The 27,594-nt window shown below is 37.4% G+C and overlaps 1 protein-coding gene across 1 annotated transcript in view; it reads right to left on the reverse strand.

Annotated features, from left to right (window-relative positions):
- The window catches only part of LOC124308856 (synaptogenesis protein syg-2-like), a 223,779-nt gene that overhangs the window by 174,876 nt on the left and 21,309 nt on the right, over nucleotides 1-27,594 (reverse strand). The window contains exon 4 of the mRNA XM_046772009.1: nucleotides 15,997-16,029. Coding sequence (XP_046627965.1) covers nucleotides 15,997-16,029 — 33 coding nt within the window. The remainder of the gene's footprint in view (nucleotides 1-15,996; nucleotides 16,030-27,594) is intronic.

Raw genomic sequence — 27,594 nt, forward strand, 5'->3', positions numbered from 1 at the left:
AATTCTCTCTCTCTCTCTCTCTCTCTTCAGAGCCATGGAACGATTTCCTCAAAGCTTTATCCCCCCTCCCTCTTTTCGATGAAGTAACGACGCCACCGTAACTCAAACCCGCCCCTCCCCCCATTCCGTTCCACAAATACGAACACCGTAAGATCGCCGTCCGTGGACAAAGTGTACTTTTCCTGGAAGATCTCCAACTTTCATAGGTCGTGTCTTGATCCCGTGGCGAGCTTCCGCTACCCCGTAATGAATTATTTAATTTTTCCGGGACAGTTAGTAGCTGCTTGGAGAGGAAAGAAAAGCTCCGGGTAGGAAAGGAAACCGCCCCGAGCGATCGGAGGGATTGAAACTTTGAAAAATTCACCACTTTGTCACAAAGTACAACGTGTATAATATGGCTACACTCACTGGTTTATACTCGGGAATTTTTCACACCGTGAATTTATCTCATGAATTTGAATTTAGCTGCGAAATAAAATCCCACCGCGCTGTCACCAGTTTACGTCAACCAGCGAACAGAAACACGATCATTGTTCGAATAACTGCACAAATGTGCAAATTCACAGATAGACGAACGCTTCGACGATACAATGAAGGAAATCACGAGAACACTTAACAGGTAAAACTGTCTATTATCGGAAATGTAGAGTATCAGACATCGATATTTTCCGTTCTGAACGGGATTGATAGTCAGACAGTTGACGGACGCTTAGACAGTTCAGCAATATGAAAACTATGGCTCGGCACGAAGTGGATCGAAAACGGAAACGTTAGCTGCGATTACAACTTCAATACAAAAGTCATTGGATCACGATGTAGAAAACAGCGTCAAGACCATTTTACTGGTTATGTAAAATCTTGAAGATGTAGCAGTTCTGGAAAAGCTGGCACTCTGAGCTTCTTAAAATCCCAGTTAAAGCTCGTCACTCGGTGGATGAGAAAAAGTCACGGTAAGTAGAAAAATGAGCGAAAAATAAAGCCGCGGTGAAATTTTGTTTCAAGCGTTATTTTATTTTAGGAGGTCAGGCGTTGAACCGTTTTAGAAATCCGTAACAAGGGTTGAGAATTAAGCAAAGCAGAGGGGGATGACGGCAGGCTGTTCGATGAACGTGGACACAATGAAGCGTGGCTAACGCTCGGCACGTGCGGACAAAGTGTTGTCCCATCATCGTTGCAGAGCTGGTGCAATAGCTGGTGAAGACTCGTAGAGTCGGACCCGCAGACCGAATCTGACGGAATTATTTCCCCTGTAATTGAGTATTGCCAATTTATATAATCCAATGAGCTATAATTAATTAAAATCGCGGATTATACGCCTCGCGGATCGTGGTCCTCGATCAAATTCATTCTCTGTGATCGCTTTAGTGCAACGCGCTTTCAATTCCCCGCCGGATCGAGCCGTCCCTTCGACAGTCAATCTTCCCTGCACCAACAGCATCGCTACGCCGTTATCTGCAGTCAATCCCCTCGACAAGCCACACGCGAATTTCAAAATCTACTGGAATTCATGCTAATTACTCATACCACATATGCAACGTTCCGTTCTTGACCACATTTGACTGGAATCACTGACAGCCCTGCAGGTGCTTCTGATAAAGCTTGAAAATCATCCGGGCAACCGCATTGATAAAAAAAAAACAATCAACGTGTTGAATCTCGCTCATGTTTCCAATTCTTTGACATGTTATACTTCGATAAAAAAATTGTCTTATTTTGCGACGTGATTAGCTTAGCTTAGTTTTTTGACATTGAGGCAGATTTGCTAAATTTAATCTGAATACAAGAAAACTTCTGGATTCAGATCCCTACTACCGACACTTACCGACATTCCACCGAGACTCAAACCCTTTTTAGCGATGACGTAATGACGGCTATTGTTTCCGATACACCTAACAAAACATCATCCACTATCAACAGACGATACCAAGCGCGGTGCTGCATGCATTTCTTATTTGTCGAGGATAAACTTCCAGGCTAATTTGCACCCCTCAAACGGCCCAGTTGGCACGTGAGAAGAAAAAGTGTCTAATTTTTTCTGGTGCGTTGAAACATGGCCCAGAATAAATGAAATCAATGACACGTACCTCGGGTACTTTCCTTGTAAAAGTGAACGACGATCCGACTTTAACTTGAAAAGAGAAACGAATGAACAATAAATGGGCGAATATTTTACGCCGCGAATTATCGGAACCGAGGACTCTCAAAAGCTCTATTCTCGTGGCCACAATCTGTTCCCCGAGTGACAATAGACGAGTCTTTTTATCTCGTGTTCTGATTCTCCACGTCCTAGTATTTTTTTCCACCGTTATGCGGTGCAGTGTCTGATGGAATTCGCTCGTGTTTCAGCGTGAATTTTAATAGCGGGTATGCCGCAGAGGATCCTGGCGGACCCGAGAGTCCCGCATTATCAGAGTCTCCTCCAACTTCTGCCTCCGACTCCGTGGAAAACGGCAAGCTTTTGCCGCATCGAGTTTCTCGGGGAACAAATTGCTAACGGAACGTCGAGCTTTTAAACAACACTCGTGTACGTGCATGAGAATACGGTAAAAGTGTATCGGTATTAGCCTCACTGCAAACATCCCGCCATTGTTTAGTCACATTTTTGCTCGCTAATTGGTCCGGGAATTGCCATTTTCTGCACTCTCACTACACCGCGCTTTTGTGTCTTCCCACTACACTTATGTCAACGGTAAGACAAATTACGTACTTCGGTGGCTATGCGTCGAGATAAATTGTCCACCTACACATCGTTACACGCCTCCATTTATACCGACGGATCTTTCAATACCGATATCCTCGGGGGAAATGTTTTGTCTATAAACTCCTGGAACATACGAGTCTTTTTCTCATCCGCATTACGATCATTTCGATGAAATGGAACACGCAACGAGCGTGATCGATTACATTTGCAACGTTCGTTGAATTCTTCAGCATTCGTGATTGATGACTCCAGGGATCAGCTTACTTCTTGTGAATTTTAAAACTCCAATTCCTAATTACAAAAGCCTGAGCTTTTGGTACCATTTTCGCAGAGAAGAACAGTCAGAATACGAACTTGTTTAACAGAGTATAAAAATCTCTCGTTACGAATATCGTAATAAAATAAAATATAATAATAATTTTTATTTTATTCTCGATTATTCGACGGTTTAATAGTCGAAGCACGCGTCATCGAACGACCTGCGGTAGCTGTAAAGTCTGTAAAATTGATCTACGAAAAACGAGTGATCAATTTTTTTTTCCGTTTTTTGATATCCTTTTTTCATTTATCTCCCTTCTGTTTCTTCCCCTCTTTTTCTAAAGAGAAAAAGAATGACACAATCGCCGGATCAAAATTGTCGATAAATTGTGCATAAATGCCAATTGCAGTGAAGGTATGTTATAGACATGCATGATGCACGTTTTATGCATCCGCACACGCACACCGACAGATACACGAAATGGAAGCGAAGTTGTGAAATGGTGATTTATTCACGAAGGCAGGTTAATTGATTTACTAGCTTTACGATAGTCGGTTTCAATTCCCCTTTTTCCCCTTCAACCTGCCCTGCCGCAGTTTACGTCAACGCCGTTTTTACTCAACCGTTTTTAAACCGTCGCCAATAATCGCCTCTAAAAAACAAAACAAAAAAATTCAACGCGCCATTCACATGCACGCCGTAACTTTGTTCGCCTGCGTTTGTGAAACGTTTCTGCAGCTCGAGTGACGTAAAAGAAATAAAACATAAAAAAAAAAGGCACAAGAATTATTGGAAATCCTTTAACTCGTTATAAATTCGTCTTCGATAAAATATATATATATATATATATATATATATATATATATATATATATATATATATATATATATATATATATATATATATAAAATATATATAAATATAAAATATATATAAAATAAAATATATATAATATAAAATATGTGAACTTAAATTTCCCGTTAATGCAAACTTTAACGTAAAATATGTATATGACGAGGAATGAGTGCATACAAGATGCGAAGTTCGTGTTTAAGAAATTCCGACTGAGTTATTCTCTCGAAAATTTTTTAACAAATGGAGGCTTCTAAGAGCTGCAGCTGGCGCGTTGAGGGTTAAAGCGCGTGAATCACGTGTCAGTCATTACTTACAGTATGGCGTAAATTTATTATTCAAAGGTCATATACATACACGCATGTATATCTGTATATATGCATTATTTCGTTTTGAGCAGCGAAAGCTTCTGAAAAAGCTTGTTGAATATTCATACGAGGTACGGCAAAAGAAGAAGGGGGAAAAAAACGGTGAAAAAATAGACGGTAGAAAGGAAAGAAGAAGGTAGGAAGAAAAAGAGAGATCGAAGGAAAGAGAAAGTGATATGCAGAAAAAAGTGCGGTGGGTATGCATAAAATACGGTGAATAAATAAAATATCAACAAACGGTGCCGAATTGATGAGTGAAAATTTTATGACAAAAGAAAAAGAGAGAGAGACAAAAAAGGAAAGCAGTCAATTGAAGTGAAAACAGAGAGCAAAAAAAAAAAAAAAGACACGAAAATGAAACGCGACGGTAAAGAATGAAATTATCGTTATTGATAAATGGCAATTTATGATAGAATTCGCGACGTGATAATAATTATTTTAACCTATTTGCATATCACGATCCCGTTGATATCACCCGGAGTATTAATTATTAGCACAGGGATTTAATTGTTTGACCTCTGAAATGACGTAGTTAAATACCATTGATCAGGAAAAATTTGTAAATATTCCACACGATCATATTTGTCAGTCAGACAGTGGTTGAAAAAAAAAATAAAGGATGAAAAAAGAATAACAATTAATATATTAGAATAAGATTTTCGAACCGAATGAAAAATATTACAAGTCGAATAACGCTGAATAAATTTATTACAAAAACTGATAAAGAATAACGTCAATTTCAAAATTCACACGCCCAAAGAACGTTTTCAAAAATTCTTTTGACTGTAATTTTAAAGGGTACCCGCACTTAATTTATCCGGAAAAAAAAATTACTGGTCATACATGCCAGTGATAAAATCTCCGGGTTTTGAAAAATTAATTCGATGAAATTGAATTAAATCAAACTAAAATCTACGAAATTGACGATTAAACGTGTGATTTTGATAATTTTAAAATAAGAGAATGGTCTATTCTATTTTCCTTCATATCAAAATTATTTTCGAAGCATCTTCGAAATGTTGAATTTTACACAGTGTTTACGGTGCGTCAATTGAACGTTCGACAAATTGAAAACCGACATCCCGAAGTTGAAATATCCGACGGAAATAACCGCAGTGACGAAAAAAACAAACAAAAAAAAATAAAAAAAAAAAAAATGGGATTTTACCGAAAGGAGGAAAATCATCGAGCATGAGGTATCGGAGCGTCGAGAAAATTCAAGAGGAATCTTCAGCGGTTCCGAAATACGGATGCGAAAAGGAAAATAGAGCGAGAAGGTAGGAGAGAACACAATAGCCTGCGGAGTCAGAACCCTCGAGTCGTTAAAGTTCAGGATCGAGAATGAGAATAAGAAGAAGAAGAGGAAAAATAAGAATAAGAATAAAACAAAAAAAAGAAAAAAAAACAAGCCGATGACGATGAGTAGGGGAGAATAAAAACGAAGCAAGTACACAGAAGGCATTGTGATACGGAGACAATGCTTCGCCCCGATAGATGACGCCCTTATGAATTGACCTACCCCTGGCCTCGCGCCCTTTTATGGGGGTAGGTAAGGAAGGCGAATGATCCCTTTTACCTCGACTTTTCACCCGCGGTATTTCACCGGGCGAAGTTGAGTAAAGTCGAGAGAGAGAGAGAGAGAGAGAGAGAGAGAGAGAGAGAGAGAGAGAGAGAGAGAGAGAGAGAGAGAGAGAGAGAGTAAGTCTGCAAGGGTAGTGAAACGTCACCTCCCTGCCTGCAATAATTACTTACTGCTTTCCACTTTCCGCTATCTGACTATAGTTTTTTATTTTTTTCTTATTTTTTTTTTGTTTCTTCAAGCTCCCGCTCCGTTTCCCCTTCTCATTGTCGCCCTTTTTCATCCCCGGGATCCCGCTCTTCAACCCCCACCCCTCATTCGCCTTTCCATTTACCCTGTTTTATATCTACCGTTCCTCTTTTTCCGCACGACTATTGTGATGCTGGAACACTTTTTTAATAACCTCGAACGTGGAAGGTGGAAGGTAGAAGGTATAGAACGCAGGATACGCGGCTAGACCGAATAACCGTGAAGCACTCACTCGCTCACCCTGCACACCCGGTTCAACTTCCACTCCTGCGTCCGTGATATTCGAGCTTTTCCTTCCTTCTTTTCATCCCCATTTCTTTTTTTTTTTTTTTCATCCACTTGCCCAGACTGTCGGGACCTTGCGGATGAGCACTCACTCACTGCCACTGTTTAGAATTCGTGGCAATTAAATTTACACTTACGTATCGCTTGTTAACGTAATATCGAAGATATGCGTATTACTTGCAAATGTTACTCGGATGGTATATATTTTCTTTACGTCGGGGCAAAGAAAGAAACCACGCGAATTAAAAATTTACCGACAAGAGAGAAAAGCTTTTCGAAAATAACAGAAAACTTCCAAAAGTTACAAATTGAGTATACGATCAAGCCAGAAGATCTGAATGAATTTTTATAACCTTAAAAAGTTCTAAAAAAAATTTCCCTAGTTATTATTTGAAGTGGGAAGCAAACTAAAGCAATTAAAACTGATTAATGTCACACGCCTGTAACGTTCTTGTATGACTAGGTCCATGATTGAAATATTTCGTTGAAATAACACCAAGATTTTGTTAATAACGCTTAACAGTGTATAAAAGATGTATTAAAAATGAGAAAATGATACAAATTATTAATGATTTCGATTCGCGAATACATTGAAATTAGGGTGAATTAGATATTTGTTATTTAGTTAAAGCGTAACTTGAAATGATAGGGTATTTTATTTGATTTTAAGACTTGGAATTAGACTAGATTTTAGTTGTTAGGAATTTCAAAATTCAGACGAGAATCATCTTTGGTTCTGACGTTTGGAATTAGGAAGTGCCTGGAAGGAGTTTTTTTTTTTTTCTAACAGGACCATCGATCGATGTTTAGCATTGGTCAGAGCCCTTGACGTAAAGGGCTGTACATGACCTTTTTTATAAAATATGTGTAAGAACAATAATATTAGTTTAGGTTATACGATGTCCAGTCAGGCATGATCGAAATAACGGATTGATGGACTTTGTAAATTCTTTGAAAAAAAAAAGTTGTAAAAATATTAAAAATACCGGCTTCGAATTTTGGCTTTTTTTTACTTATTTATAACTTAGTACGAATGAATTTACAATACCGTCTTATAAAATCACGCAAAATCAAAAACCACAAACTAAAATTATTCCGACAGCTAGCCTAACCTTAAAAAATCACAGCCAAGATCAGATCCATATCTCATCTGATACGACGGTAATTAACTACAGAAATATGAGCTGCTTGTTAATGACGGGAGAAGAATCAGCACAAGTTTGAGTAGAGCAGCTACACTGAGAAACTTATCATTTGTTACGGTAACTAGAAAAATTGAGTAAAACAGGTATCGTTAAAAAAAAACTGTTTGAATATTGTTGGAATTTCGTAGCTGCCCTTTATCACAACAGAATGTTATTCAGGGGTATTCGAACTAAACGTGCAGCTTCTAGAGGCTTGGATTGGTGGCGAAAATGCGCTACCCGTCCCGAGTTACAGGTTTTGACCGAGCAAGCGCCGTGAGACCAGCCATATCCAGGGGCCGCCTATACATTCGACCCATTGTGATGAAAATGCCGCTTTGGCATTCAGCCGCCAATCATTCACCCAGGAGGAAACACTTAACGAAACCGCGACCTAAAGAAATATCGGCACACATCTGTAGATATATATATGGGGCATTCCATGTAAAATTTTCAGCCCACGTACCTCACCCCCTTAGATTTTGATCATTTTTTAGCATCATGTTGCGACAGATCCAAAAGGGCCTGGGAATTATTATTACATTTTTTCGATCATGCGGAAACAATTTTAAAAACTTGAAATCGACTGAGAAGATTTATACGTTCCAACACCAAAAAAAAAAATAAATAAATGAAATCGTAATTTCAAACATGATCTGTGCGCATCCAATCAAAACGTCAAGTACAAAAAAAAACAAAAAAAGTTTGAAAAGAAAGTGTAAAGAGAATATTGAGAAGAAAAAAAAAAAGAAACAGGGTAGAAGCTTAACCCTCTTCGGATAAATTTTTATATCTCTTTATCCGTCGCCATAGCTCGTCTGCCAAGTCCAAGTCAGATGGGTGCGTGCTTACGAGTATTACACACGTAGTTTCATACATGTGAGTCAGGGTAAAATGGCCGGGAGGTATAAGGAAAGGAGATAAACGTCCGGGCGTTTTGTCGTCGCTGGACGGGCGTGCGGGGAATTCCGGTCATGGAAAGAGAAAGAGAAACAGAGAGAGAGAAAGAGAAATAGAAATAGGGAAAGAGAGAGAGAGAGAGAGAGAGAGAGAGAGAGAGAGAGAGAGAAACAGTCAGGGTATTTTTTTTTTCCCCACCCGCAATTTTCTTACCCATGCGTCCGGGTAATCCGATGGTCCCGGATTTTCGTCCTGCAGGGTAGGGAGAAGAGGGGGAAATGGGGGTAAAACGGGAAGGTGGCGCTTTTGCACGCTGCGTAAGGTCAGGTTCAACCTGATTCCCAAACCTCTCCCAAAATCCCATGATCGCCGGTCCTTGGGCCGACCCTATGGGATGGGGATGGGTGATGTGGGGGTTGGTATTCTCCCAGGCACCGGCAACCCTTACAGGCCGAACAAAATCCTATCGCAAATGAAATCTGGGCGACGCTCAACGCCGACGACTGGAATATTCGTACGTGAGGGAGAAAATTAAGGCCGGCTTTCTACGCCACGTTCTCCCACCCCCCTCCCCCCCTTTCCCACCCCTTCACCACCCTCTTCCTTTCTTCCCCTTCGATACGTTCCAGGTATGCCGCACGTATCTTTTGCCTCACCCCGCAAGCTTCGTCTACACACCTGCAACCATAAGCCCAAAATTCCACCCCTAAACCCTCCCCTCGAATCACCCCCCAGTTGTATATAAACTGGATATACGGTACGCGTTAGGTGAACGTGTGAAACGAAATTTGTCGGTACGGACGCCAGCACAACTCAAATATGGCTTTTACCAACTCACGGTTTTTACGCTTATATACATATATTTTCCAGCGTCTCACGGTATTACGTAAGTTAAACGTTGCACAGTTTTTCCACCCTTTTTTGTGTTTCTTTTTTTTTTTTTGGCTTCCTACGGTAACAACGACGCCATTTTATCCATATTCTCCGTCTCGGTTGGAGGGATTGTATCTTATTTCTCTACAGACATTTTTCTTCCATACTAAAAGTCCTATAGAGAATAATGAGATATTCCACGGGATCTATTCTACAGAAATTTCATCCTGCAGACTGTATTTATTCTGCTGAGAAAAAAAAAAAAAAAAAAAAAAAAACAGTAAAAAATTTGAAAAATAAAATTATTACGAGCTTGGTTTCAACAGTTAATCGATTACGGAATTCACTGACGCTTGAAGAAAAAAATTGCTCGAAATATCCTTCTGATATTTTTCGCTTTCAAAAAATGTTTGGTGTCTAAGTTTCTGGCCATCTTTTCAACCGATTCGGAATACGATGAAAATTATTCGAAACGTTCTTCGAAGTCGGAATTATTTTTCTCTCAACATTTAATCGTTGTAATTTTCAGAAATCTGTGGTTTATATTTCCTTAATTATATTCGTGTCAATTATAGATACAAATCAGATTTTATGATACGGTCAGTAAATTTCGAAAGTTATTAAGGAAGTAAAAGAAAAAAAAATAAATAAAAATCTGAAGCAGCATGAAAAGTCGATGCTTCAAAAATGTTGAAAAACTTAACGAATATCCCGGCAAAACTCAAACTAGTTATAAAAATTGCAATCAAATGTATCGCGACGCTTCACATTGATTACAAGACACTAAAAAAAAGCTTCAAAGTCGCGAAAATCGAATGAAATTATTCGAAACGAACAAGAGAAAATTACTGTAAACTCCGGATCTTCCTGTAATCCTTTTCTCCCTCATCCCCTTGAATTTCGTCCCTCGTCAAGCCGAACGTTCTGCGGAAAGCGTTACGTCCCGGAATTGCTCCTGAGCACAGATACGGGGGGTGTGAGGGGGTGAAAACGGGATTGGGGGCGGGTGGCCTAGACGCGGCTCGAGTCGACGGCGGAGCAGCTAGCTAAAATCAATTGTAATCAAGAACGGTGTATAAATCAAATCGCGGAATGGGGCTTGCGGAGGGAGGGGCAGGGGGTGTGTGCAGGGATGCAGAGAGAAGCTCGGCTCTTGTTTCCTTTCGGATGATTTGTTGGAAGCACGTCGCAAGCTCAACGACTGCAGCGCTTCGCCGTCGGCTACGTGGCCTATTACCGACCGACCAGCACCAACACCGGCATCTCCATCCATCGAATTGAACGTAGGCGCGTCGCAAGCTCATCGATGAGCTTGCGGGCCGTGTCGCCAGGTCCCGAGTAAAACGTGTGGCTTTTTATCGGTACTCAGAAATCTACAGTATTCGCCAGAAAATTGATGATCGATCTACGCAATAGTTGGATCAATAGTTAGATCCGGAGCTTGCGGGCAGTATTGCCAAGTACCGAGAAAAAATATCTGTGTAAAAGTGGGCATTCAGAAATCTTTAGAAATCTCTATGTATTATCAACTCAAAAGTCTCTAGCATTTGTTAAAAAATTTACGATGAATGTACACAATAGTCAGATCCGGAGCTTGCGGGCAGTGTTGCCGAGTAAAACATATCGCCACATCAGTGTTCAAAAATCTCAAGAAAAAAGACCTTTGAACTTATTTTAAACTTAATAATCCGGAAGATTATTTCGAATCGCGAATACCTACAGAAAATAGCAGCTTTGGTGGAGAAGAGTTATGAAATGAATGTTTGAATGTCATACAGTACTATCCAAAAATCTCATATTCATTTCTCAGTTTCGATTTCACGATTACTAGGAATTTAAATGTCATACAGAAAATGATGTCAAGATTCTTTTTTTTTAGAAAAATATCATATCCACTTTCTGTCCTTCGACTCAAACAGTCCAACTGATTTGCCATTCTCAAAAAACAAAGAAAAAAAACTTTCAAAAATCAAAAAATTAAATTTCCGTAGGAAAATGAAGACTCGCGATCAGAACGAATCCTTTCAGTCGCGTATTTTTCCCTTCAACATTTCCGCCTCAATTTTTTCACTCAGAGGTTTTCGGGATCGCTGAAAACGAATCCGAAGTCAGAGTTTGATAATTTCTAAATCCAAGATGGCGGATCCAATATGGCGGATATAAAATCGACAAAAAACTGTAAAAATTCGATCATTCCGTTCGTAACTTGTTACTCAAATATTTTAACAGTCGTACAAAGTATCATGGATCATGGTTTGAGGGCTTTTCTCAACACTCTTTACAACCCGGCAGTCCGTCGATCTTCATTCCACCAAAGTATAATAGTACCCGAGTAGTAAAGGTGGCGAGGGTTAAGCCTACTTGGCGGTTTGTCCGCGACGAACGTTTATACACGTCTCGTGTCCTGGACCCGTAAAACCGTCCCGAGCTTACCGTAAAGCTCCTCTTAATCCAACGAATTGATGCAATTCAACGATATTTAATATGCAACAGGCTGCCCGCCCGAATCCTCACTCTCTTTCTCTCCTGACGCTGACTTCTGTTTATTCGATAATGCTACACGGTGACCGCGAAACCTTCACCCTCCCGGTTTGAGATATTAGACGTCCAAAGTGACAGGTGTACAAGGGTCGCCGTTATTCGAGAAAACGCCGCCAAGATCTTGAAGCTTTTTTTTCAGGGCCGTGCGAATTGAATCGAATATTCGAGTGGTCGAATAATCGGACTATTTTCAGAATTATTCAAATCATCTTGAATTCTTTGACACGAATTTTTTTTTTCACTGTTCTGAAAGTATTCATTTCGATGAAATAATTATACGACTAACGCAAATTTTTCTAACGGCAGAAATAAATTGAATATAGTTTCTTTAAATTTGAAAGTTCGATGTATTCAAATTTCAAAAATAACAGAGACTGTAAAGTGAGAGTTGATTAAGAAAAAATGAATAAACGACTATAGAATTATGCACACTTGAGATTTCGATGGAATTTTAAACCGTTGATGATTTTAAATTATATTTACACACCGTCTCTAATTTTTTTTTTACATATTCATAATTCAATTATTATCACTGACTGAGTTTTTTCCCCTCAACAACTTTTCAAAAACTTCAGACTATCGTCCCGTTTTAACAACCGTTTTATTGTCGTTTCTATCTAAACCGTGAAAATGTTGAAAAAAAAATCGAAATAGAAAAAGGAAAAAAATCACAAAATTTGATTAAAAACCATGCTACAAAACAATCTCCACGTCAATTGCGATATAAACCATCTGACCAGATAATTTTCGCCTACGATAAGAGAACAGGTGAAAAATATGTTCAAAAATCATGTTGCATAACAATCGACACAACAGTTGTGAGATAAGCCATCCGAGCAGACAATTTTCGCGTACAGTAAGAGAATAGGTGGCAATAAAAATAAAAAAAAAATAAAAAAAAAAAAAACAAAAAAAGGCGCCAAGCAAGGATCGACGAAGCGGACGACGCGAGTTTGTCAGTGCGAGGACTTGTATGCGTCGCGTCGCGGTAAATGAGAAAATAGCTGACAAGGCAGAATGCAAGACAGTAAAAGGATAGGTTGTACTGCACAGGTGAGGGTGCGAGGTAGACGTGCTGACAGCTGAGCTTCGGGTTTAAGGTGGAGGTACTTGCCTCTTTGTAACTGCATTCCTTACTTCGAGAGGGAATGTCGCGTTGTTACTCGCAGCGAACCGAGCGGCGAAGAAGCCGAGCTTTTCCTGTCTCTCTCCGCTCGTCACGCGCTTTATATCCCAGACCCGCAAAAGCTCGCTTGCGGTAAAGTCTATCCGACCTCTCTTTCCGCGCGTAAAATTCAAACCCTCGGAAAAATCTCTTCGATCATCGATCAACGCTGTGTTTTATTTATTTTCGATCAATTTTTTTTTTAATCTTCCTTTTTTTTTTCTTTATTTTCAATATTATTCCGAAACGAATTCAGAAATGTTACGTATCTTAATTCAAACGTTTCATTGATCGACGGTGATTTTGTCATTCTTCGATATTCGAATGATCTAGAGTAAGATTTGATTTCAAAGAACCTAGGATAAAGCGTAATTTATCAAAATTGGCTCTAGTTAATTATTTTATCAAAATTCTCGTACAAGACTCAAGAAAGCAATATTCGGATGAGAATGAAAAAAAAATAAAAATACTACACAGCTTAAAGAAAGCAAAATTCGTTTCGTTGCCTCGTTTTCTGTTAGTTTATTTATTTATTTATTTATTTATTTATTTATTTTTATTCCACCGTGAATCTTAGTGTTTGAGAATGAGGAATTTACGAATAAAATCATGATTAAGTTCAAGAATTTTCGCGAAGAATAAAAAGGACGTTGAATATTTTCATACTCCGTTTTTTTTTTTTTTTTCTCTTTCTTGTTCACTCTTTTCTTTCTCGTTAACATGCGGAATAATTTCACCTTATTATTTTTTCACATTGAAGAATTTACGTCGAATTGTTATGAAAGTGTAATATATTCGGGAATGCAGGATTCAATTATACGTATAACGATAAATTAATTTTACCGCTGAACAAGCTTGCCAATTTTCAAATTTGCAAAGATTGATCCGAGGGTTCGGATTTTTAATCATCTGTAATTCGTCCAACACTCAATCAGACTTGAAAGTTTCTCGAGTTTTGATATTTAAGTGATTTTATTTTACTAAAAAATCTGTTCAATATATATTTACATTACCGGACGATCATTGTTCTTTTGCCTTCAAAATTTACTCGCTACTAAAATATTTCACCGTAATCGAATAATTGAAAAATAATCTAACAGACATGCATTATTATTATAAAAACATGTCAGTTGTTATCGTATATTAACTCTTCTTAATACAGATTTCTGAAAAAAAAGTGTACGTACATAGATAAATAAAAATTTGCAACAAAAAAAAAAAAAAAAAAACAATCGAGAACAGACACGAAGTTAAAAAAGAATAGATTACCAAAAATAGAAATCAAATTTTTCAAAAACTTATTCAATTGCTAAATATCCTACTACAAGTGGAAAAAAAAAAAAAAAAAAAAAACAAGGCAAAGAAAGAAAGAAAGAAGCTCTACCAAGTAGCGATTACAATAAATTTCTTATTACCGAATTAAAAATAACAAACTAGCCGGAATTCCGACCCTCGGATCGATTATAGATTGAAAATTGTTTGACTTACCCTCGATTGGAATCGTAATCGAAATTCGAACTTTCAGAGTAGTTTATATAATAGCATCTAAAAAAATGAAATCTCAGAAGTTACATAAATATAACAGGAAATAGGAAACAGCGAACAGTGAGAATATATAGATAGTCACAGCTAGAGAAGATATAAGAATAGTTGAATAGACGTGTATGTATATATACATATATATATGTGTATATATATTTATATATATAGAATAATAGAGAGGAGGAGAGAGAATGAGACAGATAGTGGGGGCGGGGGGGCTTTTAATCACGCGAATACGTGTAACGTGTAATCGTTATATGTATAAAGTGTTGTTGCACGAGCAATATCTTTATGCTCTTCGGTGAAATAATACACATAATAATATAAATCCACACAGCTAAACATCGATTAACTATTTTTTATGTGTATGTATGTAGATAATAATAATAATAATAATAATAATAATAATATTACAATACCTATGGTCAATTATTTACCGATATACAAACTGGCTACATCGGGTGTCCTTGATCGATGAAATTATCATTTTTTACCGACTGTTCGATTTCTGACATACAACCGGAAAATTTTTACCACTAATAATAATAATTTTCACTATTACACTAGCAGTCGTTCCGACTTATTCAATAGTGGAAAATATTCTTTTTCTGTCTATTAGTATCGAATCGTTGAACTATAATTCGAGAAGTGAGACGACGTATTGAATATAATTATTCCCAAAATCGATAATTTTTTTATAATTTTTTTATTTTTTGGATACTAGATTGAAATGCTGACAAGGCTGAAACGTGTAATAAATAGATTTTTCCGAATCTACTTTTCTCTTTCACTCTCGGTGATGAATTTTTTTTTTTTTTTTTGCGCGTTCATTTTCTATGTGAGACACCCGTTGCACGGGGGGGAGGGGGAAGGCGGGACCGTAAAGCCGTCAAAATATTGTAGCAAATTTGTTAATTATCAATTGTTAGTTTGTTCAAATATCTAAGCTTGGGATCAGATTAACAACGGGATTAATAATGCGTTAGTCTAGGGTTACGTTTCATATTATATACATATACGTATATACATATAGTATATCACAGGTTTTCAACACATGGAAAAAAAAAATTAGAAATAAATAAATTGAGAGAAGATAGTAAAAAAAAAAAAAAAAAAAAAAAAAAATACCAAGTCCGAAATACGAAGTAAACAAAAACGAAATCCAACCAATAAGAGAAAGCAAATCTTCGATCAAAGTACAGTCAATTGACATGGTTATGTAATAAGTCCAAGCGTGAATAGAGTGGCGTTAACAACATATTGCTTTTTACTCGTTATAAAACGATCGTATAGTGTACGATTATAATATTTGATAACAATGCTAAATAGTGAATATATTTTAATGGGAAGATTGTCGAATGATAGTATAACAGCAATAATAGAAATAATAATGTTAGTAATGATAATAATAACAATAATAATGTTAATATAGTTATAGAGGGTTGTTGGATGAAAATCTACTCTCTAATCCTAATGCAAAACAAAATTATCAACCAACCTCCTCGCCTATCCGAAATTGTTCGCGGGATCCCTGTAACAAAAACATATTTAAATCATAAAAAATCATAGGAAAATAAATGGTTTTCTTTCGAATTAAACTAAGCGAGTATTTATTAAAAATAAAACTATAATGATTTATAATTTATTACATAATTATAGATAATTCGTTTCATGTGGGAATTACTTCGGCAATTTATTTGACATCCTGCACGCCCTAATATCGTAATATTGTCAGTCATACTTGTTTTTTTTCCATGTTCTTTTTCTGACAATAATGGATAGGCATGTTCTATGTAAGGTAGAAGCTTAATCGTGCAAATACGCGAAGAGCTTTCGCAGCAGCAAATGGCAAAACAACGCTTAGCCTAACGACGATCACTATCGATATAATATTTTCGTTTCTTTTTTGGGTAAAAACTCTTTGGTTACATATCGTAAAGATTTCCGTTATACCGACGAAACATTTTTCTCCCAGTAAGCGAAGAAGAACGGAACATCGAGTAGGAAGAAGAGTGAGAAGAATGAAGAAAAATTTGAAACAGGGGTACGAAATAACAAAATAATTATATATAAAAAAAGAGCTTCGCAAAAGGGGAAAGGAAAAAAAAAGTAAAAGAAAATGAAGAAAAAAAAAAAAAAAAATTAAAAAAAAAGTACAACGCACAGGGTGGAAAAACAATGGAAATGTTAAGGGGTGCGGGAAAGGAGCTCGGAGCATAAGGATTGTCTCCGTGGAAACAGGAATGGGCGGGCGGGTTAGCTTACGTTAGGTTGGAGCAAAAAGCCGCGAAACGCGACCATCTGTGTGCGAATCCCGGTGACTTTTCTTCTCTCAAGGCTGCCGGGTAGAAAGGGGGCGGGGGGTGGGTGGTGGAGGAAAGGGTGAGAGAAAAGCGGAGAACGGGAGGAGGGTGGTAATGGGCCTGTAGTACGTAGGTGCGATCGGGAGAGCTCTGCTCATAACACTTAGAGGCAGGCGGCGCCACTGTCTTATTGCCTCCGAGTTGCCGGCGGAGTCGAATCCCATATTTGCAGGCCGGGCGGAAACATAAAGAGAGCCCCCTCCCTTACACCTTCCGCCCAACGAAATGCACGCGCTACGTGCGAGTGAGTCGAGGGGTCCGGAGGATCGCAGGGAGGAGGTATTAGTTTCAGATTTGAGAGTTTGTTGCCGAAAGATACCTTATACTTAATGCCTGTCATATGCCCGAGATAGCTCTTCTCTCTTTATTTTGTGATTTTCTCAACCCTTTCAGTCACACGTATTTCAGATCAATATTTCGGCCCGACGTATGAGGAAAATTTTTAGTTCCGGTTAACGCTCAGTCCTTGACTATTTTCATTTTTTACCACGGTCGGCAAAATATAGTTCTAGGTAGAAAATGAAAATTATTCTTATCATTTTTCATTTAGAATTATTATTTTTACTTAGCTTCGAAGATGTTTACAAAAATCTGAACATCGAGAATACTTTGATTTCAAACAAGAACTTTCGTCAATGTGATCCAAGCTTCGTTTCAAATCGTTTCGAGAATTTGTTAAAGTTTTTAAAATTCACTCCGTAACGATATCTTCATTTATTCAGAAGACTGTTTTGTACGAATAAAAGTTCCAGCTTGAAAGAAAAGCAAATCTGTTTCAGTGACTTTGCAGAAAATAGTCTTCCGAATAAAATTATCAAGATATGTAGAATAAAGTATATTAACGATTCTACCAAAGTCTCAGCAATTTTAAAACGATTTCAAACGTAGTATCGATTTTTGAACTTCAGTTTACAACTTCAATTTTTGCTACTTTCATATTTTGGAAGAAATCTTATCGTAGTTTACGTTAATAATAATAATTTGATAAATACTCAATTTGCAAATATGATGAAATCAGTAAAACAGTATCGATTTTACCCAACATCCGCCACCGGATTTTACGCAAATTCAATTCAAATTTGACTGACAAAAATGTGGAAGTTTTCTTTTACAAATTTCAAATTCAAATACTTTTTGCGTAAATTTATGATTCATTTTGGCTAATTCAATTCCCAAGTATACATCTAAAAGTGAATTTTTAGTTTATCTAATTCAAACTTTTCACGATTTCTTATTTCAAGACGTTCGCTCTCATTTTTATTCTTCTTTCATTTTGCTTCTTTCGCCTGATTCTTCGTAATTTTTGTTCAAATATTTTCCCTTCGGTAAATGCATGTATATATATATTATATATATATGTATAAGGGTCGAGTTCTTCCCAAGTCCATGGATTCCCTGCCCGTGCTTTTTAACAAGTTTTAATTGGCTCGCTATCCCTGAAATTGTTTACCAAGACACGGACTTTGGGGATAGGAAGAACAACGGAAGTGGGGAATCACCCTTTCTCTCCCCTTCCTCAAACTTCGCCTTGTTCAATTCTTCGCCTATCAGCTATCGTAATAGTCGAAAAAGATAATAATTATCCTCTATTTGTCCTTGTCATTTTCATAGCATTTTCTTTTCTCTTGTGATCCCCGAGTACTTTCATATGTATATATATTTTTTTTCGCACATTTTAATTTAAGCATTCATCGCTCGGTGGGATCATAGAAATAAAATAGACTGCAAAATTTTTTTTCTAAACGTTTTTCAACCGAAATGAATATTCAATTAAAAACTAAACTAACAGTTCGATAGTTTACAATCATATCGAACGATGGATAATCGATGTTTATTTATTTTTTTTGTTTTTTGCTCATTGTCAGTCAATATACTTTCTTCTCGTTCGCTCAATTCGTAAAATGATAAAACTTGAGAGAAAGAGAATTGTCATCAGCATGGTTTAATCAACCTTTAAAGCTGACTCGGTTTTAAACATGCTTTAAATCGCCATTCGGTATAAAGTATAATTTTGCTGCCCGGGGATCGTAATTCAGGCTACGCTACAATCTTAAATTAAATCGCCATTTATGCCTCGACAAGCCGGGTTTCACCTTTACCGGCAACAGTGCCCGTTGAAGTTCGCTTTAGCGAAATAAAATCAATCTCACCCGCGCAACCTAATTATTAATTCACAATACCGATATAATAATATAGGACCCGGCGATCAGCGAGGCAAGATAAAGAAAAATAAGAAGAAGAAAAAGAAAACGAAGAAGAAGAAGAATGGAATAATAAAAATTAACGAGAAGAGGAATTTTCGTACTAAAAGAATGCGATGGGAATCGATTCTTCACCCGCAAAAGTTTTCGGGAATTCGTTAATTAAAATTATTCAAATTCTTCCTGCTACTGTAAACTAAAAAAAAATATTTTTGACCTTGTATCTGTAATTCAGAAAAAAAAAGATTTTAAGATTGTTAATGAAACAGAGTTTTGTCCGGATAATGTTAGAATGTGTATCGAGAAAAAAAAACAAAAAAAAAAAATGGCAAGACTATGGTTAAAAAATATTCATTCAAAAAATGTATGGGAAAAAAATGAAAGGAGAATTAGCGTTGGATAATAGAAAAAAAAGAAACCAAACAAAACGAAACATTGAGCAGATTAAGGAACAAACAACAGTTGACCCAAAATCATCCCCGTCCCTGAAACCTACCCTCTCTTAATTATAAACGTCCGCTTTTTGTTTCACTTTCTTCTCCGTCTCCGTTCTCATTTTCGAGAGAAAACAAAAGTTGGTCCTAATTTTTGTTTGCTTAATCCTTCAGTTTGTCTCCGACTAAACTGAACGGGATCAACGGGTGGGCAGAATTCCTATATAAATAAAGTAAATAAAAGAAGAAGAAGAAGAAAAAGAAGAAGAAGAAGGAGAAGAAGAAAAGAGAAAGTGTAGACGTGGATGAGGATGAGGCGAGGATCTGATATATTGCTAGAATTCTTAACCGTCTGGGGTACAAAAATATCGTATAATTATGTAATTTGTACCACCAACGAACGCAACGTGAAACATTTTCAGTGAATGGCAGACTGGAAAGTGTAAATAACAGGGCTTTAGAGATCAGTCAGTCTGTATGCCAACACCTAGTCGAGTCTGATTATTTACAGTTTATTCCCCCCCTCCCGCTCCCTCTGTTTTTTTTTTTTTTTTAAGAGTTAAAAAAAGGTGGTAGAAATTGCCCAGAAAATTATAGCTACGGAATTTGTTCTGAAACAAAGTGTTTTTAAAGGTGTGAAAAGTACAAATTCTTCGAGATACCGTAAAAATAATCAACGTCGGTTTGGAAGATTCATTTAGAAATTAAATTAAGCTTTCTGATCGTGCCTCTTCCAGTTTGTTTTTTTTTGAAAAAAATTCTCCGTCGATCGAAGCTTGCAGCAAAAACTCTACAATATTTAACATATCTGAGAATTCTTTCTTCCTTTTTTTTTTTTTTTCTCTCTCGTACCCATTTAACGAGTTTTGTGTTCTCCGATTTTCGATCGATTGCACACAAATCTTTGAATTATAAACAAGAAGCACGATTTAAATTGACGCAATATTCTTCGTGATTGATTATTCGACGATTTGATTATTCTCGAGATGCGCCCGTAGTTGAGAAAAAAAAAAAAAAAAATTCGAACACCACGAACAACCGCAAAGGATCTGAGAATTCGTCCTCGATGAAACAACAAACGATTCTGAGACGATAAGAGAAACGAAAAAAAAAACAAAAAATCAAATCGTAAATTTCGACGAAAGAGTTTGATTTCAGAGAATCTCACGGAAAAGTTTTCATTCGGAAGCAATAAGCAGACGCGTGTCTTTCTTTCATTCTTTTCTCTCTCTCTCTCTCTCTCTCTCTCTCTCTCTCTCTCTCTCTTTCCCTATCACTTATAGCGAGTATATATATATATATATGTGTGTGTAGGAGAAGGTAGATACGAGCTGGTAGTGAATAAGGAAGAAGAGGGTTTGACGTGATGATCCCGTAATAACGAGTCTATGGAGTCCCAATGGCCATTGAAATCGCGTTCGATCTACGACGACAAGACAGCAGCAGCAGCAGAAAAGAAAAAGAAGAAGAAGAAGAAGAAGAAATATAAGAAAGCGTAATAACACGGTGAGCAGCGGTCAGCTGTTTGTTTGTCAGAGATTTCAAAGTCAGGCTTAGAAGTTCTTCCTCTTCTTATTCTTCTGTGACTTTGTCCGAATTTGAATAACGCTGCGTCAAAAACGATTTCGAAAAATCACGAGACTCTCTAACAGGAAAAAAAAAATTTTTTTATCAAAAATCATTGCACAAAAACGGAGATGTCGATTAAAAATGACTTGAAAAAAATTCTGGTATACTCTTAAACTGTGATATTTCGTCTGATCAGATCTGTGACGAAATGAAATCGATGAAAGAAAAGGGAGACCGAGAAAGAAAAGAAGAAAAATTTATCGCAGAGTAAATTCAACGCCTGAACCAAAAAATAACGGGTCCCGATTCTAATTACCTTAAAAAAATATGAAGTAATCTAAAACATCGATGAATATGGAGTTCATCGAGACTGCGGATGTCGAAATCGTTGATAATCGGTGATAACCGATAATATCGTAATAGTAGTAATAGGATAAACTCGTAATTAGTTCGTTTGAACACAACGAAAAGTGTATTTTTAAATAAGTTTACTACTTCGAAAAAAACAAACATTTATTTATTATTCTCAATACTCGCGCAATGTGCAAAAATAAAATATTTGCACGCCTTTTCAATCAAATGCCCGCAAAATATCGCAAATATATTCCTCACGTGACTAAAAATTTTCTCGCCATTCAACGCAGCTTATTTTCTTGTTTTTTTTTTTAATTTTCTTCTCCAAATTTTAGATAACAATTTTTCGAACAACGTTCAATCCAAAATTGAATGTCATTCTCAGTAAAACACGTTTTGTTTTTTTTTTTTTACAAATTTCTGTTTCCAACGCATCAATGTTGCAGAATAATAATCGAGAGATTCGATGAAAATCAATCCGTTCTTTGGTATGTAAAAAGTATTCGCGCAAATCTTATCGAGTCGGTGTAATTTTTTCGACTACCGTTTGACGAACTTTACCAGAAGATATAAAATTTCTTCCGTAATTTTAACGAAGCATTATTTTCTCAACGATTGAAAAATGTATGCCGTGATCCGAAAGGTTTCCGGTTTGCGTTGATTTGAGGAAAAAAAAGAACAAGTTAAACCAGTTAAACGTATAAACTGCCGAGTATTCCAAGAATACGAACGCGACGAATACAGCAAGAAATATGGAACCGACGTCTCGTATTATGAACCTGATTTTCTTCTTCCGATTTTTGTTACTTTATTTCAACCGTGTTTAAAGAGAATGTCTTGAAATCGCCGAGTGATTTATCGGCTTGAATATCCACCTCCCAGGGTTTCGCATCGCAGTTACAAGTCAGCTCTGCCTTTACGATGCGGTCTTCAACGTGGTTTGAAACAAAGGAACCGGATTCTCAGGATCATTACGAGTTATGAAAGAAGGATATAACAAGTTGTTTCACGAATAGAGTGATTACAAGGTTTGATAGGAACGATCAGAAGATCGGTCAATGAATTTTAAAACATTTCTAATAATTTAATTTACAACCTACAAAGGTATCAAAGCTAGAAGGTGAAACCGGATTTTGCATACAACATGAAATGACTTTTGAATCAATTCGAGGAAACTTGATGAAAATTTCAAGCGTATTTCTGAGGATTCGTATATATATTCAAATTCGATTAAAGTTATTCGAAGTGGAATTTAAGTTAGTTGAAGATGTTTGATCAAGGCATCGAATGAATATATGAGACTTCACATGGACTCGGATTACTTTAAGTGAACTTTGTGCGGGTTTTGAATAATAGTTCAAGCTTCTCAATGAATTTCAAATATTTCGAATCGTTCAAAAAGTCTCTGGATCGACTCGAAGTGAATTTTGGAACGTTTGAATGATCCGAGCCAATTCCACAACATGACTTTCAGGTGACTTTCAGACCATTCAACGTCTCGAATGAATTTTTGCAAGTTTCTATCTTGTTCCAAGAGATCGGACGGCGTTTTAAAAGTGTTCAAAAATGTAATGCTATCACCTCTCGAAGGAGCTCAGACTGCTGTGTAACAATTGGATGGTTTGAGAATGGAAAAGAGGATCACATCTTGCCCACCAACCATAAAAGATAAAATCGCAGGGTAGTAATGGAAAATAAGTAAAGGAAAAAAACTTCCCTCTCTTCGAGAATACTAGTAGTGAGTATAACAGATACTCATTGTCAGCGGTTGATACTTAACTTAAATCAGTTTGCGAAGTTTACTCTACTTTTTCAGTTAAACAAGGCTTTTACGGTCAATTTATTCTTGCACGAGCGTTAAATTTTCGCAACAGTTGCGAGAAAATGTAGCAACAGTGATCGTAATGAGAAAGAATAGCAACGGATACTAGACTTTCCGGTAACATATAACTATATTTTTCGATTATGGTAAAAAATGAAAATAGTCAAGGACCGAGCGGTAACCGCAACTAAAAATTTCTCTCAGTCCACGTAGATTATCGGATATAAGGCAGCTAGATATCCACCACGAGGAGTAGGGTCGGTGGTGGTGGATATATTGGTAAAAGACCATTTAGTTTCCGATGTAGCGCCATTCCCCGAGAGTCAGTATAATAAGATTTTACCGCCAGAGTATTGCCGTAGGGCAAGATTTGCGATATATTATAGCCAACGCCTACGAAAACCCAGGGATTTTCAATTCCAGGTCAATCCAATACCTCGAAACGCTATCGGGACGTAGTTAGGTTAGGTTCGACTGTATCTCATCTCCCACCCCCTCAAATATATCCTCTTTCTTTATATGCCCAGGACAGGGTGAATTTCTGACGCACCTACATCAAAAGGAATCGTCATCCCTCGTTCAATATCCTCGCGCAAGAGAACGAAAGAAAGAAAATAACAGAGGGGAATGATAAAACCTAGAACAACAAGTTCTGAGAAACGGTGAATCGAAAGAAAGAAGACCGGTAAGAATTAGGACGAAATCGAACACCGAGCATTGACAAAGTGAAAATCTGCCAGGTGGATCCTTTCTTTTCCGTATACCGTACAAACTCTGATCTTACTTGTCGTGATCTCAAACATTTTTTTTCCTTCAGCTTTTCTAAAGCACCAAAGACTTGGTATAAAAATATATTTCTTTTCCTTTCACCTTTTCGAGAGCATCGAAAAAATATCTATCCAACTTGTCATAAATGTTCATAATGACGCACGAAACATTTTCGTTTGACTGAATTTATTAACGTTAACGTGACGAAACGTAAGTGAAAAATACATTATTGCACAATTTTAGAATGACTTCAAAAAAGTAGACTTTCCAAAATAAGAGTATATTTAGTTTTTCATGGTTTAGTAAATTTCATACATTTATAAATGTGCAAAGTAACCATAGTAATGTTCCTAAACATGCATCGTTACAGGTAACGTTACCAACTTCGCTGACTTTGAAGAAGTAGGCTTTCCAAAGTAAGAGAATATTTTCTTTTTCATAGACCAATAAATTTCATCCATTTCTAAATGTGCAAAGTAACCATTTTTCCCAAACATGCACCGTCACAGGTAACGTTACCAGCTTCACCCTAATCGTTTTTCCACATTGGATCCCAAGTGCGTATCGGAATTGTTCAAGTGATCGGGCTGTGTCACCTGACCCAGTATGTGTGTGTGTGTGCGTGTCTGTGAGACTACGGTAAAATTTAATCTGGTCCTGATTACTGTTCGGTAACACGCGTGCGACCCGCGTACTCCAGTTGTCACTACGGATGCCATATCCGGTTGGTTGGGTATCTGGCACGGTTTAATTGACACAACCCCACGCAGAGCTTTCAAACACTGGAGTGCCTACTCAGCCTCATGGATTGTTAATGCATCGCTGATTTCCCGTGTCGATTAATGATCGTCTCATCAAGCAGGTTTATTAGATACGACGGTACGAACACCTCGACCCACATTCGACTGCCGCCTAAACTTTTCTCCGTCTGTTGTTTCCGCTTGTATTGTTTTACCATCCATCGGACTATTTTTTATTTTCATTCCATTTTTTTTTTTCTTTCTTTCTTTCTTTTCAATTCTTTCTCTCTACCCTCGTTTCTCATTCTCTTTACCGAATCGAATAGTTTATACGGTATAATCATCGGATGGGTGTCTCCGTTGAAAGGGACACTCACCGATAATTACTGAAGAATTATTTAAACGTCGATTCCTGCTCCATAGTGACAAAGAATAAATCAATACGTTTCACCATTCAGGATGGACAAAGTTTCAGATCAGAAGTGACAACCGGTCGAACTTCATACGAGCCAAGAGTTTGGATTCAAGTCACGTTAACTTCGCCAAGTCGCGCATCCAATTCATCAAATTTCAAGTTTGAAAGAAATTTATTTTGATTCACGCTTGACGAGTGACTTCAAGTCATTCGATTCCACCTCAAGATTCCGAAGCTCTTTCGAAATGACGAAGTGACTCGAAGTCCTGAAGTTAAATGATCTCGTCATTGACACTTGAAATTTAATTTTAGTAAACCGTTAATAAGGCATATAAAAAAATTCAGATATTGTAGATTCAACTTTATCAAATATTCTAAGGATGCTATATAGTAATGTTATTTTTTTTTTTTATCTTCAACGTTTCGACACATCAACCTTACCAACTTCAGGCTGGTAATACACGAGGTTACATAATTATTCGGTTAAATTTGAATCATTGTTCTTATCTCGCCTTTTCTCACGCCCGAACAGCCGCGTTCGATGGTTTTTCTTTTTCTTTCGTTGTTACTTTTCCGAAAATTATCCCTTCCAGTTAATCAGCCACGCTGTGTAAGCAACACAGCGGCTCTGGATATATCCGGTATAATCGACTCACTTTCTTTCCTTAGCTTTACTTTCTGACAAGGTTTCAGACCTTTCGAGGGTATTGGCGCAGGGTAGCACCGATGGGGTAACAATCGACCTTATACCTGATGATAACAGTTCCACCATCAATCATTTTGCCAACGAACTGGGAAACGCTCGAAAGGTGCCGAGTGTGTATATATATATATACTCGACCATGCGCCAACTCACCAACGAATTTTCTATATTTTTTTAAACCCCTTTTTTTAACCATTAAGCTTCCATCCATTCGCTTTTTTCCACAGAAAATTATCGCGATTTGATATCAATTTCCTTGAACAACTCTCGTATGCTTTCATCGACTAAAATCAAACTGTCCAATTTCATTAAAAACTTTCGTTTCTCTCCGACACATCGCCATTTGTACCACCGTTTATTGTACCGACTGTAGGTAACAAACGAAGGAGGTGAAAAAAAAAAAAAAAAAACAACGAGAAAGAAATTGAAGATCTGCCATTAATACCGCGTATGAGAAAAATTCAGTTAGTTTCTTTTCGACGATTCAAAATTTCACGAGAAACGTTGAAAATTCAACAAGTTTCGATTTTTCATATTTTTCGGATAACCGAGGCTACTCGAACGGAAGTTTAAACGTCGATGTAGAAATAGAGAGAGAGAGACGGAGAGAAAGAGAGGAGGAGAGGGAGGATGAAAAATCAATAAGTAAGTGAATAGAAAATACCCGAGAAATACCGTGCGACAGTGGCGATCGAGGAATGTTCGAAGGAAGGTTTTTACCCCTTCAATTCCCAGTCGGACTCTTACGCTGCCCGCTATCCCACAATTCGTTTTCCTGAATTTTCGAATCCCCCGAGTCTCGTCGCGCGGCACGCCGGTCGATTCTCTCGGCTTCGAAGGGTCGAATAGGGCGAAAAATACCGGGTATATAAATATCGGCCGAGGATGGTCCTAAATAGTCGAGACTGACCGAACAAATTTATCAACGGTCCGGAGAGATCGGCCGGATATAACAGCATCGTTTCGAAAAAGAGCGGCACTCAATTTTCCTGTGACAATGGAATCGATCGATCATATTTACACAACGTATTGTATCTGGATGAAATTTTTCGACTCAATTACTCGTTTATTTCGTATTTTGAACTTTTAACAACTTGTACAACTTTGCATAATCAGGAACAGTCTTTTTATTAAAAATTAAGTACTTTGAATATGTATTTTAGCTACCTTTATAACCGAGGTAATAAACGAACAGAATCAATAACGATACGTGATCATTGTTTTACATAAATATGGGCCCGTTACGTCGACAAGTCTGAGAGCTTTCCGGCACTGCATCAACGCGGGATCGTTGATACGTTTTTAGTTGGCACTAAATCGAGAAGTTGGGTATGTTTCGTAGTTACATCACGACGGAAAAAGAGAAAAGAAAATCAATGGAAGGAAAAAAAAACGAAGGAAATCACATACATACATCCAAACTGTAGGTCTGTATAGATTATCCGAAGATTGATTTCCTCTGATGTGAATGTAATCGCACCCGGCGAGCTTCGAGCCAGAGGAGGAGGTAGGGAGGGTAAATAATAATCTTTTAATAACTGTAAGTGATAGATGTATTTTCTGCAGGTTTGTACGTGATGTGTATTGTGGATCGGAGCCAAACGGCTTCGAGGATATCCATTTAGAATATAACCGTGATTTAGGTATCCAGGCTAGAAATGAATTTCAATGCCCCGCTAAGAGATTTCCAAGACTTTGAGTGAAAGCAGACTTTTCGTGTAAGACAA

This window comes from Neodiprion virginianus, chromosome 7 (genome assembly GCF_021901495.1).
Source record: "Neodiprion virginianus isolate iyNeoVirg1 chromosome 7, iyNeoVirg1.1, whole genome shotgun sequence".
Lineage (NCBI taxonomy): Eukaryota > Metazoa > Arthropoda > Insecta > Hymenoptera > Diprionidae > Neodiprion > Neodiprion virginianus.